This window comes from Mytilus edulis, chromosome 12, assembly GCF_963676685.1.
Source record: "Mytilus edulis chromosome 12, xbMytEdul2.2, whole genome shotgun sequence".
In the NCBI taxonomy this organism is placed as follows: Eukaryota; Metazoa; Mollusca; class Bivalvia; order Mytilida; family Mytilidae; genus Mytilus; species Mytilus edulis.
This window is the reverse complement of record NC_092355.1, coordinates 2,525,674-2,541,294: the sequence shown is the minus strand read 5'-3', so window position 1 is coordinate 2,541,294 and position 15,621 is coordinate 2,525,674. Positions and strand designations below refer to the sequence as shown.

The window sequence follows — 15,621 nt, the reverse complement described above, 5'->3', positions numbered from 1 at the left end:
TGATACACCAATAAAGATTACATTGCAGCATAATCAAGAAATTACCATCTTTACTCAGAGTTCAGATCTTTATTATTTACTTATACATAGAGTTTGGCTACAGAAAAATTACAGGGCTTATCATGTAACAAGTAACTGTGATTATATTTTATGTTTCTATTTTTTTAAAGGGCATTCGGTACAAGGTGATCAAACCTTACAAGAAAACAAGATTTATGGCAGAAAATGACAGATATATGTCATCATAAATTAAAATAAATCAGATAAGTCAGCATTTCTGTTTAGACATGAATTATCATTGATATGGTCATGATTACAAATAAATTGTTTATAAAACTTTGAAATTAAAACTAGATGTGTCAAAGCGACACAAATGGCCCCGTCTCAAAAAGTTGAAAAATCTGCAATTTCAATATAAACACATCTGGACACAAACATGATGGTAGTCTCACATATCAAAAATCAGCTCAAAATCTGGAGGGGAATAGAGAAAAAAATCTGTATAACTGTGATTTTCAATAATTTATCAAAGTCCAAAGCCCATAATTTCAGGGAAAATAAGCGGAGAAGATCGAAACGTAAGCTTGACCTATAACTCATCATGGTTAACTCACATACCAAAATCAGCCCAATATCTGAAGGTGTTTAGAAAAAAAGTCTGTATAACTGTGATTTTCAACAATTTCTCAAAGTCCAAAGCCCGTAATTTCGGCAAAAATTAGTGGAGCAGAACGAAACTTAAACTTGATCTGTAACTCATCATGGGTAACTCACATACCAAAAATCAGCCCAATATCTGAAGGCGTTTAGAAAACAACTCTGTATAATGGTTTGTTGCGGCATGACGGAATTTCGGAATTTCGGACAAGGGTAAAACTATATGGCACCGACAACTTCGTTGTGGGGCCATAAAAATACAAAGAATTTTCTACCACAAGAATAGAATACCTAAGCTGTATATGGCAATCATAACCTTTGTGAATTTTGGTTTCTCAAAGTCAATACAACTCTGTACTTTATTTGGCATTTTACCCTTTTTTATGGTTCAAGCACTATTGATGTGTCGATTGTACAAGAAAAGTGTGTCTGGCTTACAAAATTTAAAGCTGGTTAACCTCATTAATATCTCTAATGAGTTTTTTATCAAATATATTTTCCTTTAGGTTGTTGCACTTAGTACAGATTTGTTTTTACCGCATGTAATTTTCACATACCTTTGACCACCTTTTAGCGCTTATATATTTTTTTAACATCTATATATAACTTTTCCAATATTTTATATAGATCACAAGATGTTGAATATTAATTTGCATATCAATAATTACAAACTTAAAATATTTTCTTATTTTTATGAGCGATAGGCTGTATTCTTAAAATGAACAACATTTGCTGGCTTAAATAATCAATACATCTGATAAAAAAAACTGCAGTATGGATTATGTTTATCTAAAAGACCTTACAGTTTTGTATTTGTAATTATGAGTTAACTCCCTTTGTACATAAGCTTTTCCTGGTATTCTTATTTTCTACACAATTATATAAGAACAAGAATAATGCAAAAAAAGAAGTAGAAAAGGCTTATTAGCTTATCAATTACTATCAAAACAGAGATTGCTGTGCCGCAGTATAACCCCAATGGTTATTAACAAAAGTTGGCAGGTATAGAACTTTAAGTATTGGCAGACACATTTGCCAACAAGTGTAAATATATCTGTAGGGTGTAATATTGATGGCCACTTTATATAAATAAGATCTAAAAGATACCATATAGGTCCACTATACTATATAAAGTAATAAATGTGTTTGTCAACATCTACAGCAGGGTCAATGAAATGTGACTCTTGGCTAACAAAATGTGATTAGCATCTGTTACACTGTTGACAACAAAACAGCATTATAAATACTGTAAGTTCATTGCCAGGTTTAATAATTGCAAATAATGCAAATTGGTGACTATCATAATAATCAAAACTTGCATTCAGATATCGTGTGACGCATGCACCAGTATGTATTTTTTCTAGTTGCAATATTGTCCATTTTTCGTGGATTGAAAATATGACTAAAATGTTCGACAAAGCATTAAATTTCTTAAAGCTAATGTATGCCAACTTTGGCAAAGCCACAAAATCAAACATCCATGAAAATTCTATTTTCTCCAAATCCATAAAAACTGGTACAAACGTAAATTAATGAATCGACAGTTATATTTAAAAATTCAATTAATATAGCATATGAACTTACCAAACTCTCCGCTCTCTTCTCCATCACAGTCATAGAATTCATCATCGTCCGTATCGTAGCACCGAGGAGGAGATTTCTTTCCGCCTATCGTTCGCTCTAATTCATGATGTTCTGTGGCCAGAGCGTGCAAGGCTTCCTGTAACACTCTAGACTTTTCCATCTCTTCTTCCAACTGTTTTTGTCTCAGCTGCAAAAAACAGAAAAGCTCTTAGAAAACAACCAGGTTTACTTACATAATCTATTTTTATCCTCAGGGGGTTTCCAAATCTTCTATATGGAAACACATGGGCATAGTAATAAATAACACCTGATGACTATTCAAATGATTAATGCTTAAAATAAAATCAATTTGATAAATACTTCCTTCTGTAGTAAGGTTAAGTGACAGCTATGGTATACATCATAACATGTTTCAAAATTATAATCAAAAAAGTTTTAGTTAGTGACTGTTAATGCAAGTTGATTTTTTCAAATTTTTAATCTGATAAATGAGCTAATATGGCAGATATAAAATGCAAAAGAATATGACAATGGATATGTTATTAAAATAATAACCTATTTCAGGTCCAAAATACTCTATGCAAAGTCTGTAACTGTTTGGATAATAATAAGAGTTACTATATATAGAACCAGTACAAAACAAACCAAATTCTTCATTTATTTTAAATCTGAATGTTCCAAAATCTATCAGTCTAATACATGTACATGTAACATACACTTGCACACAGTCAATTTCTATCCAGCACGGCTCATACCTGTTGACATTAAGTCAATTGTATTTCATTATATATTAAGTTAAAAGTTTCAATATTAATTTAAACATTTCAAATTTAGGTGGGTGGAGATGAAATCTACTAGTTTTCGTCAGCCTCAGGGTAGATTTTTTTAAGATGTCCATTATATGTAACATAATCAGAATAGCCATCTATGGAGGCAATACTAAAATGTCAATTACGACGGGTATAAATATTTTTGAAAAACATATTGGAAGTTTCGATCAAAGATAATTTTTGGCTATGGTTGCAAAACCACAGACCTTCCCCACCCTATACAACCAGGTGGTAAGCAGGAGTCCTTGATTTTATAGTACACAAGAATATGTCTAAGTATATTTTAATAAATTTGATCCTTGAATCTGCCCTACTCAATACTTGAATCAATGCCATAATGTGCAAAATATGAGAATCCAACAAACATGGTTTGAATAGTCACAAGTCATGCAAGTCTAAGAAACATATTCTGTTCTGGTTTCCTCAAGAATGAATTTTATTTGGAACCACTATTAATCAAGCCTTCAACATGAGAATAAATATGAAACAATGGATACAGTGAATATTTGGTACTGGACGTACGCAACATTTCTTTATCTTGAAAAACAACAGAGATTAAGATTGAGAGCCATCATACCAATAACTTAATTTCCTCTTAATTTTTTAAGTTGGTGCAAAGTATGAATTAAAATTATTAATACAATCTTTATACCTAATATAACAAAAATATTCCTTCCATTCACAGTACAAATTTTGAACATTTTGAGTAGGAGGTTATATATATCAACCCCAATATCATTCTCCTACATATACTAATACCTTTAGCTCTGTTTTATTATACTTTTTACATTCAAAAGTTTATTAGTTGCTTTGAATTTTGTCTCACAACACTTTTAGTTTATACTCCCACATTTATGTGTATAAATCTACCACATCAAATTTATTTACAAAATAAAATTTTGTACCATTTCCTTTTATTCAATGCTATACATTATGTTTCCTTTGTTTACAAACTTACATTTTACTGAACTAAATTGATTTTAGTCTCATGTGGTATAGTTTTTTGTGGTAGTTAACCCTCATGTATAATCAAAGAGCTGAAAGCTCTGAAGAAAAATGACGCCACTGTCTCTAATATTGGGATAGTTTTTATGCAAGTCTTGATTTTCACATACCGTAATTAGTTTAACAATGCAACATGTATCGTAAGCATATAATTGATATTCGTATATGTGTGTGTGTGTGAAGTGAAGGTGACAACTGGCTGGTTTTTTAAGACAAATGAATAGGTCAAGACTAGCTGAATTGTACAAATAAATACCGTAGAAAGGCTTGTATATTTCTCACTGGTACATAGTCTGAATCTGAGTCCGTTCGCTTCCATTCACTTTGCGCCCACTCATTTTCACCCCTTTCACTTTCACACCCTACATGTTCACACCCAATCTTAATTGGTTTTGTGTTTAATAACTATGTAAGCAAGTGTTTTCTTATAAGTATAATTGTCATTGTCTCAAAATAAAGTGAGACAGCAATTTTTTTTTTGTGATGAATAAATCTTAATTATGTTTTGGATAAGGTATTGCTAAAAATAATAATAATCCTTTCTAAATAAAGTGGTATTTTGTCAACGTTTTATTTTGTGTTGAATAACTCTTAATCATGTTTTGGTTAGTGTATTGCTATAACTTGTTTCATTGACTTGTTTCAAAATGAAGTGAGATTCTGACTATGTTTGTTTCTGCGTGTTGAATAAATTTTATCATGTTTTGGTTATATTAGTGGATTGCTATATTTTGGTTTCTATGTTTTATTGTTTCGTTGTTTCAGATCAATGGGACCAAGCTGTTAAAAACAATTATCTTTTGTGTTTTTTCCTTTAAAATCTTCATTGTTTTACTCATACCAAGCTATAAATACATTCAGTATTTACACCAAAGCAATTTAAAACAACAACCATAATTTTCCAATTATTCAACTTGTATTTGAATTAAAATTGGGCGTGAATGAGTAGAGTGTGAATGTGCGAATGAGTAGAGTGTGAATGTGCGAACGTGTAGGGTGCGAAAATGTATTGGGCACAAACAGACCTGATGCCACACAGTCTGAACCCCCTTCTCCCACAAAATATTAAGTAAATAATCTTTTTGTTACTGCTATCAAAGGTCTAATGAAACTCAGATAGTTTCAAACATTTGTCAAAGAATTCTAGTCAAACTGGCACCTAGTTAAATTGGCACCTGAACGTCGTAGGAAGGCGTCCCAGAAAAATAATAAAATAGCCTTGCCAGACGTCATAATTATTTGGACTAATACATGAGATATTGTGTATTTTTCTGCATTATTTTAACCAGTTGAGCATTTTACAGGATTGTTGGTTTAATGCTGTTTAAACTTTACTGAAAAACAAACACCTTAAATTTGCTAATTATTTGGCATGAAAGTTTGATTTATTGAAAGGGACTCATAGTTTTCCATTTTATTTTAATAATTGACTTGTTTTTACAATTACACAAATTGTCTAATTGTTAAAACAACAGCTTTGGTAAGGGCTTCGTTGTTTACCTTTATACACTACATATTCACTTTCGTTTCGTGGTTTACCGAAATACACAACAACATATTCACTATGTACTTGGTAACAGTAATTAATTAATTGAATAGAAAATATTATATCAAATATTATTGGATGCCGAATTGACGTCGAATAGGTGCCGATTTGACTAGATGCCAATTTAACCAGGTGCCGACTTGACTTGTACGTTTCAATTCCTCTGCGATCGTTTGCGGTATTTTCTTGAGAAAACCTATTTTCCATCATCAAAGAGAAGAAGAAACTGCTTTAAAATGATTCTGGAACGCTTCATGATTGTTAAAATAAGTTTAATTCACTCAAAAACAATTTTAAAACTTGCGATTAAACAGGAAGTTTCCAAAGCACGTGTAAAAGAAGAAATTAACCGGTGAGAGTGGAAATCCGTATATGACAGATATCCCTATAGTACGACTTTGAAAGTAAAACAGTTCAATCCTTTTGTAAAACAATCTTTAATATACCTATCACATTAATGTTTAAATGGTCTTAAGCTTATTCAAACCATATAAGTCGGTATGAAACACCAAAACGGAATGAACAATAACCGATTACGTTTTGTAGTTTACAAATTCTAAAACTGGTTCCCGTCAAACTACAACACTTTGTTCGAGTGTAGTGGAATACAAGCAAAAACCAGTGTAAACTGGGTCCTGGCTGGTTTAATACTACACAATGATGCATAATGATAACACAAGCAGGTTCCAGTTTGTTTGGAAAATAGGAAATACGAAACCAAGCGCGGCAGGCAGAGCAATGTAATGAAGTTCAGGTCGGCAGTTATGGAACAATGACTGCGTCATTTTCCAAAAACCATAATTTATATCATTTTGTAACAACATGGATAACTTACATTTTTAAGGTCTTTCCCCTACGTGAGGAAAGACTTCTTTTTCTTTTTTTTCTTCCAACATTTTTTTGACAAGCCCGCCTCTTGTTTCTGTTGAAGTTATTAAGACCAAATATGGACCATCGCTAGACCTAACCAAGATGTATTACCAAATGACCCTGTTAAGGATTTCATAATCCCCTTTAGGAGTTATCTCCCTTTTATTGATTTTTTTCAACATGGCCCTCCCTCGTTGGTTTTAAAGATATTGTGACCTTCAATGGACATAATGTAGATCTCATCATGTTGTATTACCATGTGAGGCTGAATAGGATTTCATCGTCCCCTATGAGAGTTATATCCCCTTGAAACAATTTCTTTCCTTTGCATTTTTCTCAAAAAGTATAAGAGATAGAATCGATTTGAAAACGGCAACATGTACAGGAACAGATGGCAATATTAATGAACGTGTACAATCATTTTGTTATTAACCCTTATAAGGAGTTATTCCCCTTGAAAAATTGTACATAATTTTTGAAAAAATGTATTTCGAGAACCAGAAGTCGTAGAGACTTGGAACCTTCACCAATAACCTTTAATTCACGTGACCTTTAATATGCAGTCAAGGTCAAAGGTCACTGAGTGCAAAAAAAAAATTACACTGCAATTTCAAGCTAACATATTAGTAAAACGATAAGACTTTGCTGCATACATACAGCGTATAAAAGGTTCCTCTCGGCGAACTCTACATTTTATATGATAAGCCCAAAATTGTCCGACTGTCTGTTCAAAAGTTACAACGAGATGTTTCTTAAAAGTATAGTATTTTGTGTATATCTTTTTAAAGGTAACATATATCAACCTACTATAAACTGCAAAGATGATCAGCAATTCAAGACCTTCAATTTGAGGTCAATGTCAGGTCATGATGAAATTTCACCTTGACCTTCACAGTACACTATGACCTTGACCTTGTGATATTTAACAGGTCAAGTGGTCCTGAGTTGAATGGTAGTAGTCCCATGTCTCTACGACTTCCGGTTCTTAAGTTTGGTATTGCATCATATATTTGATGATTAATTGTGACCTTGGTGAACTTTGAAATTGTCCCAATTCTTCTTCTATAATCTTGTCCTTCAACTGTAGATCATTTATCTGTTAACAGATTAGAGATATCTATTGTCGTTCTAGAGATAATTCAGTTTGAAGTTTTGCGAGCGGAGGCATGTATTTCTGAATCAACAAGAGCTTACCACTTAAAATATTTAAGAAATTGTAGAGGTTAACATAGTTATATGTTTGACCAAATACCAAAAACATTCCATGGAAAAAAACACCAAAAATTCAATTTGAAATTTTCAAATTTTGCATTGACTTTGTAAGTTTCATAACTTCTATTTATATAGTTGATATTGCATCATTATTTGCACTTTGTCAAATGGGGTCATCTGATATATCAAATTGAAGGTCTTAATAAAATCTATTTAAAAATGAAAATTTTAAACCCCTTTTCATCACAGGGGGACGGATGGGGTCATTTAGTGCAAACATTCAAATTTCTCAGATGGAAAGGTTGTCGCATATCAAATGAAAGAACATAAAGCGTACATTTCAAATTTCAAATTGACGTCTCCCAAAAATGGGTTGGATGGGGTTATTGAGTGCAAAAACAAAATTTCTTTTAAGATAGGGTTGTTGTATATCAAATGAAAGGTCATGATGTGTACATTTGAAATATCAAATTCTAGACCTCCAAAAATTAGTTGGATAGGGTTATTAAGTGCAAAGATCAAAACTTTTTAGAACATAGCTTTGTCGCATATCAAATGAAAGCTCATCTACTCTATGTTACATATATCATACTTCCGATCTCAAAAATGTAGGCGGAAGAGGTCATTACGTGTTAAAAGCGAAAAGTTTCATAAGGTATGCTTGTCGTATATCAAACGAAAGGTCGTACAAAGTACATTACGAAAACATCAATTTTACAGGAAAGACCTTTCAATTGTTTTACAAACAATTGAGATACTAGTCTCTCATTAAACTTCTTATATGTTTACATTTCCTTCTTGTATCATGTACACCACCTTTGTTTACACACATAAACTTATATATATGTTAATAAATTTGGGTCTAATTATACATACATGTTTTTTTTTTGTAATTTACTCTCATGTAAAATTAAAACATAATTTATCAGTAACAATAGTTTTTCTCATTCAACTCCATACATGTTTACATTCCCAGTATGCAGAATGACTTACATTGTTTTTCATGGTTTAAATACTAAATGTTTCTTAATTTTTTTATGCTTCTGTATCATTTAAAGTCTTTTAATAGAGTTCAACTTACCCACTAACATGTAGTAGTACATGTATTACTAATAATTATATATACATGTATAATTAATCATAATATAAACTATACCTATACATGTAATTTTTAATCCGGTAGACACCAAATAATCCACTGTTATAAAAGTCAACTATTTTCCATACGATCGTCTACCCACTTATTTTCCAAACATGGTTTATCATGTACATGTTATACAGTGAGTAAACTGTAGAATATTTTTAATACATTCAACTATTTTAATCTACCATCCATTATTTTCTAAACAGTTTATCAAATTACGTTTCAATTTAAAATTGTTCACCTGTAAAAGTGCACTTCCGACAGTTTACTGACATAGGGTGAAGTGATTTGTGTTGATTGGTGGTAATTTCTGCCTCACAAGGACAAATAAACATGTAACTGCCGTTATTAAAGTCATTTTGTTTCTGATCATTTGAATGTTAATTTTTTTTGACTACATATATACACTGGTACATATGTATTTATCAACTAACTACAGGTGTCATACCACCAATTAAAAAGCCGGCCCTATCTGTTCAACCAAATTTTGCAATTTTCACAGCTTTCTAAATATTTTACCTAGTTTAACTTCATAGAAACCAGGTAATAATTATCCTGAATGGTACATGTATCAGCTTTCTGCATGTCAATTTTCAACAGATGTTTAAAATCATATAAAAAAGAAAAGGTCTTCCGAATAGAGGTACCACTAAAAATAACCCCTGGTTTTCTGGAAATCTTAAATTAGTATACTTATATATAATGGAGTGCATTAATCCTCAATTTTGAATGCAAACTCATAAACAATTAAATTTTAGCTCAAAATGGTCTTAATATATTTCTCTTTCACTAAAAGTTTCATTTCTGCCAATTTGTTGGTTAGTTTGGGTAAACAATGACATCAAATGCAATATTTTTTGTCCGAGTAGGCCTACTTTTACATACGTTCTAAATTGGAGGGAGTTAAATTGGTAGTTTGACACCTAAATGTATACAACGGTGGTCATTTTGTTGTTTAGAATATTTGGATGTGATGGATATAATGGATTGGTGTTAACGTCCTGCCGAAAATAACAAGGAAATGCATGATAATTCAGTACATGTTTTAAAATGTAACATGGACATTCACCCTGCTTTGAACTAGACCACAGACACTAGACGTTCTGTCAATCGTATATAAATATTGGCAGTTGGAAGAAAATAGTGTTCATATATATATATATTTATGAACCTGCTATTTCACAAATTTTTGAACCTGTTATTTCACAATGAAATAGTCTCCAGGAAGACATTAATCAGACATATTATTTTTACTCAACCAGTCTTTAGTCTTTTTCCTTTAACACCATGGGCTGTCAGAGCAGAGAAGCAGAGAAGCAGCAAATACCAAATATCAAAGTCATTGGGGGATCCAGGGGGGGGGGGGGGGTTCCGGGGGTTGGAGAACCCCTTTTTTTGGACGATCAATGCATTAAAATGGGAGCATATAGCTGGAACCCCCCCCCCCTTTTAAAATGGCTGGATCCGCCCCTGAAAGTCTTTGGTTAATTGACTTAATTAGCCAGGTTTCAACCCAATATTCAAGTCCCTTCTTAGGATTTTAAATTGAAAGCCATATATTGTTTTGCTTATAATAAGTCCCAAGTTTTATCTGAGGTAAAAGAATTATTTTATCAACAACCAACAATTTTTTTATCGATCTAATTTTAATGCATGAATGTAAACAATTTGTCCATCAAAATATTTGAACGAAACAAATTTAACCCACACAGGAATGTCTTTAAATTTTGAACAATTCAATTCATCTTACAATAATTGAATTAAAGTTGAAAGGAGGCTAAATAAATAAATCATATATTCTCCAATTCATTGAGCACCATCTAGAGTCCTTGTTGACCTCGGAACATTAAAATCTTCCTATCAAGATAAAGCAAACAGTCAAAGAAAAGAAACTACCACTTAAACACCAAAAATATGGGCTTTTACACATCAATGCATTACCAACTCACTGGAATTTAAACCACCAAAAATCAAAGTGTACAAATTACAACAAAATTGAATCATTTTGTACATAATATGATAGAAAAATAAGGTATTTGATTTAATTGTTGTGATTCAAAGATGACTTTAAAGAGATTAATTTGTATTTGAGGACAGGTGTTCCCAACAAATGTGGGTTAAAAAGCATCTAAGATATTCATCAAATTTAATAAACTGAGGACTCCTAAATATTTACATTGTGGAAAAAAGTTTAAAGCCATAAATTTACAGTAAAAATCATCAAGCTCATTTGAATTGGGCAGTTAGGACTGGGTAATGGTCAATATATGCTGGCAGAAAAGATAGGCTAAAGATACCGAAAAGGGACATTGAAACTCACATACCAAAAAATCAGCCCAATATCTGAAAGAGTTTTAAAAAAATGTCTGAGTGTATAACTGTGATTTTCATCAATTTATCAAAGTCCAAAGCCCATAATTTCGGCAAAAATTAGCGGAGCAGAACGAAACTTAAATTTGATCTGTAACTCATCATGTTTAACTCACATACCAAAAATCAGCCCAATATCTGAAAGCGTTTAGAAAAAAACTATGTATAATGGTTTGTTGCGGAATGACAGAAGGACGGAATGACTGAATTACGGAATTTTGGACAAGGGTAAAATTATATGGCACCGACGACTTCGTTGCAGGGCCATAAAAAGATGTGGTATAAGTGCCAATATGTCAATGATACAACTCTCCATCCAAGTCACAATTTGTAAAAGTAATTTAAACCAAATATATAATGTTCTTTGTCTGAAATTTAGACCAAATTTAACATATTTATTTACATTTAAATATATACTTCTGTTCAGCAGTTCATTCTGCTGTATCAATATCCTAATCTCTATTTGACATAATTATTACTGAGGTGTCATTGACCTACTACAAGTCTCATTCAGAGTCCTTTCATGCATAACCCTCAATTAAATTAATGGACCAAAACCTGAAGAAGTTGGGCTATTATGTTTACAAGGTTAAATGGGTTTGTAATTTGAAAGGATATATGAATGTCAATGAGCCACACTCAAGATTTTGATATAATTTGGGAAATCGTCTATTTTTTAAATGCTATAACAGTAAGTGTGGATTCACAACTTTTTTTGTGGGTACCATTTTTCATGAATTGAGGAGAGATTTTTTATTGAATTGTGAATATTTGATTTGATGGATTTGGCTGCATACCAGCCTATAGTGTATGGAAAATATATACTTCATTTAACATTTAAGTTCATGGCATGGCATATCTTTACCCACAAAAATGCACTAAATAGGATACCTCATGAATAATAATGAATCCATAACATATAAGAAACCTGATCATTGATTTCTACATAAGCAAGTAAAATTGGTATTCAAATATTTTAAAGAAAAAAATATCTAATCTGTATACAATTGTTTGAACAGTTTCTCATTTTTCATGTTGGTCATTATATAGCTTACGATACAGTATGAGTTTCCTTATTGTTGAAAGTTGTGCAATGATTTATGGTTGTTTAAACAATAAATCTATGTTATTTGGTCTTCAGTAATATTAGAGTTCATTGGAAATCCTATCACATCTTAAATTTTATATAAAACACCAAAATAATTTTAATTTAATAAGCAGACTTCGTTGTGAAAGCTCTCAAAGCTAAAACGTTTAGAAAATCTGCAAAACCTCCAAACTCTTTAACTCTATAAGAGATCATCATCATGCTTGTGCCAAGTCAAGCAAGTATTATATTCAATTTTTTTTATAAAAATTTAATATCTATACTACTAACTGTTTGTCATTTTTGTTCGTTGGTTAATGTTACTGGCAGACAAAGCTAACAAACTAATTATCCTGCCAGAACTCGGGTTAGATGAGTCGTTTTTGAATGTCCATAACAATTATTGCTACACTTGGACAACTGACTACTAAATAAAAGTACAGCATATGGTTTTCATGTAAACATGATTAGAAATAACTATAGCAACAAGACCAAAACACTTCCTTGTTAATTCCTTTATGAGTTTATGAGTAAGAGGTTACAGGAAAAAGTGCAAAATGGTAGAGCTCGGTCTGCAAGTTATTATTTATTGCAAGATTTTTACTTTTAATTTCTTTATGAGTTTATGAGTTGAGAGGTTACAGGAAAAAGTGCAAAATGGTAGCTGTCTGCAATTTATTATTTATTTATTGCAAGATATTTGACTTGATGTATAAGTTGTTGAACTTTTAACTGTCCTGTTGTCTATCACAGCAGAAACTACAAATATATTAAATGCTTGTTCAATGCCCCCGATTATGAATTACAGATAATATCATTTTTTTCCTATTTTGTCAATACTTAGACATCTGTGGCCACAATATAATGTCAATAGTTTATCAGTAGTGCTGAAGAGCAAGTAATGTTTGATCTAGATTGGTGACAATAGTAAAAAGTCAAGAGCAACGATTTGTTCAGATTATACAATATAATGGTTGAAATGTTAAAGTCAATATCAGAGCAACGATTTGTTCAGATAATACCAATATAATGGTAGAGCATGCAGACAACAGTTGTTTAAACTGAAACTAATTTAATGACAGGTAAAATTAACCAAGAAGAAATTACTGTCATACTGACTCTTAAATATTGCGAGTCTTTGAAAAACAAAGAATTTATGCAGATTGCTCATATTATTAAACAATCTTATTGAGGTTTATTGCATAAGCTGTATATCATGTAAATGAAGAGGGGTATATTTCATTGGGACATCAAGCCAACAACAAAATAATTCAAACAAATATCTAGAGGTCAATCAACACAAGGTCTTATATAACTGGACAGACATGTTTTCAATTTAATGTGAAATTATATAATAAGCTGTCTGACTAAGTTGTGAATTAATAATAAAGTAGCTCACATGTGACTGTAAATACATAAAATCTACTTGGAATAGGTTTTAAATAGATTTTGGTTAATAATTAAGAAACACCTCTATGTATGTGCAAAATTTTGTGCCACCAAGATAAATAAATTTACTGTATTTTGAATAGAATCTATCACATGTTCATACCAGATTTAAGAACATCAGCAACAATAGGGAGTAAATATGTATATATATCCTACTTTAGAAGTTAAGCTTGAATATTAATCTGACTAAAATAATGTCATTGATTTCAAATTTGTTGAAAAAAAACCCAACTGAAGATTATGCAGTAAATCTTAGAATAACATCAGAAGCAATATGGATTAAAGATCATTAGATATCTGAGTTTGTCTGTATACTGGAGTGTCGACTAGAACAATGTCATTATTCTAAATTTGTTGTAAAAAGACTAAACTGGAAGAATGCAGATAATCCGTACAGAAGCTACAGAAATGAGTTAATGAAGACGCCAAAGGCAAAACTGGAAGATTTTAATATAATGCAGTAAATCTTTACGTAAACTATAGAAATCGGCTAATTATGAAGACGAAAAAGGCAAAACTTGAGGAAATGCAGATAATTAATCTTTATAAACCAGAACTATGTTAATGACCACATCATACTACAAAATGACACAGTTCTGACGTACAATATCTTCACTGTTTGTTAAAAGCAAATAAATTATTCATTCAAAAATCAATCCAACAATCCCTAACCTAACATAAAGCAATCTAGTTATTCTATAATTGTGTCAATAAGTACATGTATACCTGGCATACATAATTGTATTACCTGTAAAACACTTCTTGAACGTTGAATTACTAAAGGGTTAATTTGCCCTACCAGTCTATCAGTAAAAATTTAAAAAACAACAAGGGACCAGTTGTTCAGTGGTTATCATTTGTTGATCTGGTTCACAAGAGTTACTTGTTTTTATATAGATTAGACCGTTGGTTTTCCCGTTTGAATGATTTAATTTACACTAGTCATTTTTTGGTACCCTTTAAAGCTTGCTGTTTGGTGTGAACCAATGCTCCATGTTGAAGATCGTACATTGACCTAGTATGGTTTACTTTAATAATTGTGACTTGGTTGTCTCATTGGCACCCATGCCACATCTTCTAATATCTATAGATATAGGAAGATGTGGTGTGAGTGCCAATGATACAACCTCTCCATCCAAATAACAATTTATAAAAGTAAACCATTATAGGTCAATGTAAGGCCTTCTACATGGAGCCTTGTATATATATTATATACATATTGCAATGCCTGAACTATATGACAGACAGATGTTATGTGCTGATCTAGGATTTTGTAAAATGGGGAGGGGGCTCATGCCAGCAACCTAAATTGGTAAAAGATCCCACGGTCATTATAATATATGTATCACAAAAGACATTATCAATGATCTCTCTTAAGAAAGCGCTGATTTGAAAAAAAGAAAAAAAAAACCTTTCAGTTTAATACTCTATCTTTATGACAGACAAGTATTTTTAGGGGAAGATTTAGCACCTTAAAGATCATCCCCAGTTTTTGATGGAGTTCATATTGCTCAGTCTTTAATTTTCTATTTTGTTTTTTGAGTACAATTGTTCGTCTATATATATATATGTAGGACTATAAAGTGCGATGGGGACGCTAAAATGCGATGGTCACGCTAAAGTGCGATGGCCTACGCTAAAGTACGATGGTTTGATACGCTAAAATACGTTTTCTGCAAATACATCGACGTTATAAACGTTCGACAGCATTATGACGAGAATGTTTGTCCAGATTAAGGATTTTTATTACACGAGAAAAGAAAGAAAAGAAGAGAAAAACAAATGATCACAATCTGGAATTTTTTATCGTTGCTGGAATAGGTTATATAACTTAATTTGTGAAATTGTAGAAATAACTTTAATCAAA

General features: G+C 31.6%; 1 protein-coding gene across 2 annotated transcripts in view; it reads right to left on the bottom strand.

Annotated features, from left to right (window-relative positions):
• Positions 1-15,621, bottom strand: part of LOC139499439 (oxysterol-binding protein-related protein 1-like) — a 98,646-nt gene that overhangs the window by 43,274 nt on the left and 39,751 nt on the right. For both annotated transcript variants that reach the window (XM_071288117.1, XM_071288118.1), the window contains one exon: positions 2,242-2,428. In XM_071288117.1, the coding sequence (XP_071144218.1) occupies positions 2,242-2,428 (187 nt within the window). The remainder of the gene's footprint in view (positions 1-2,241; positions 2,429-15,621) is intronic.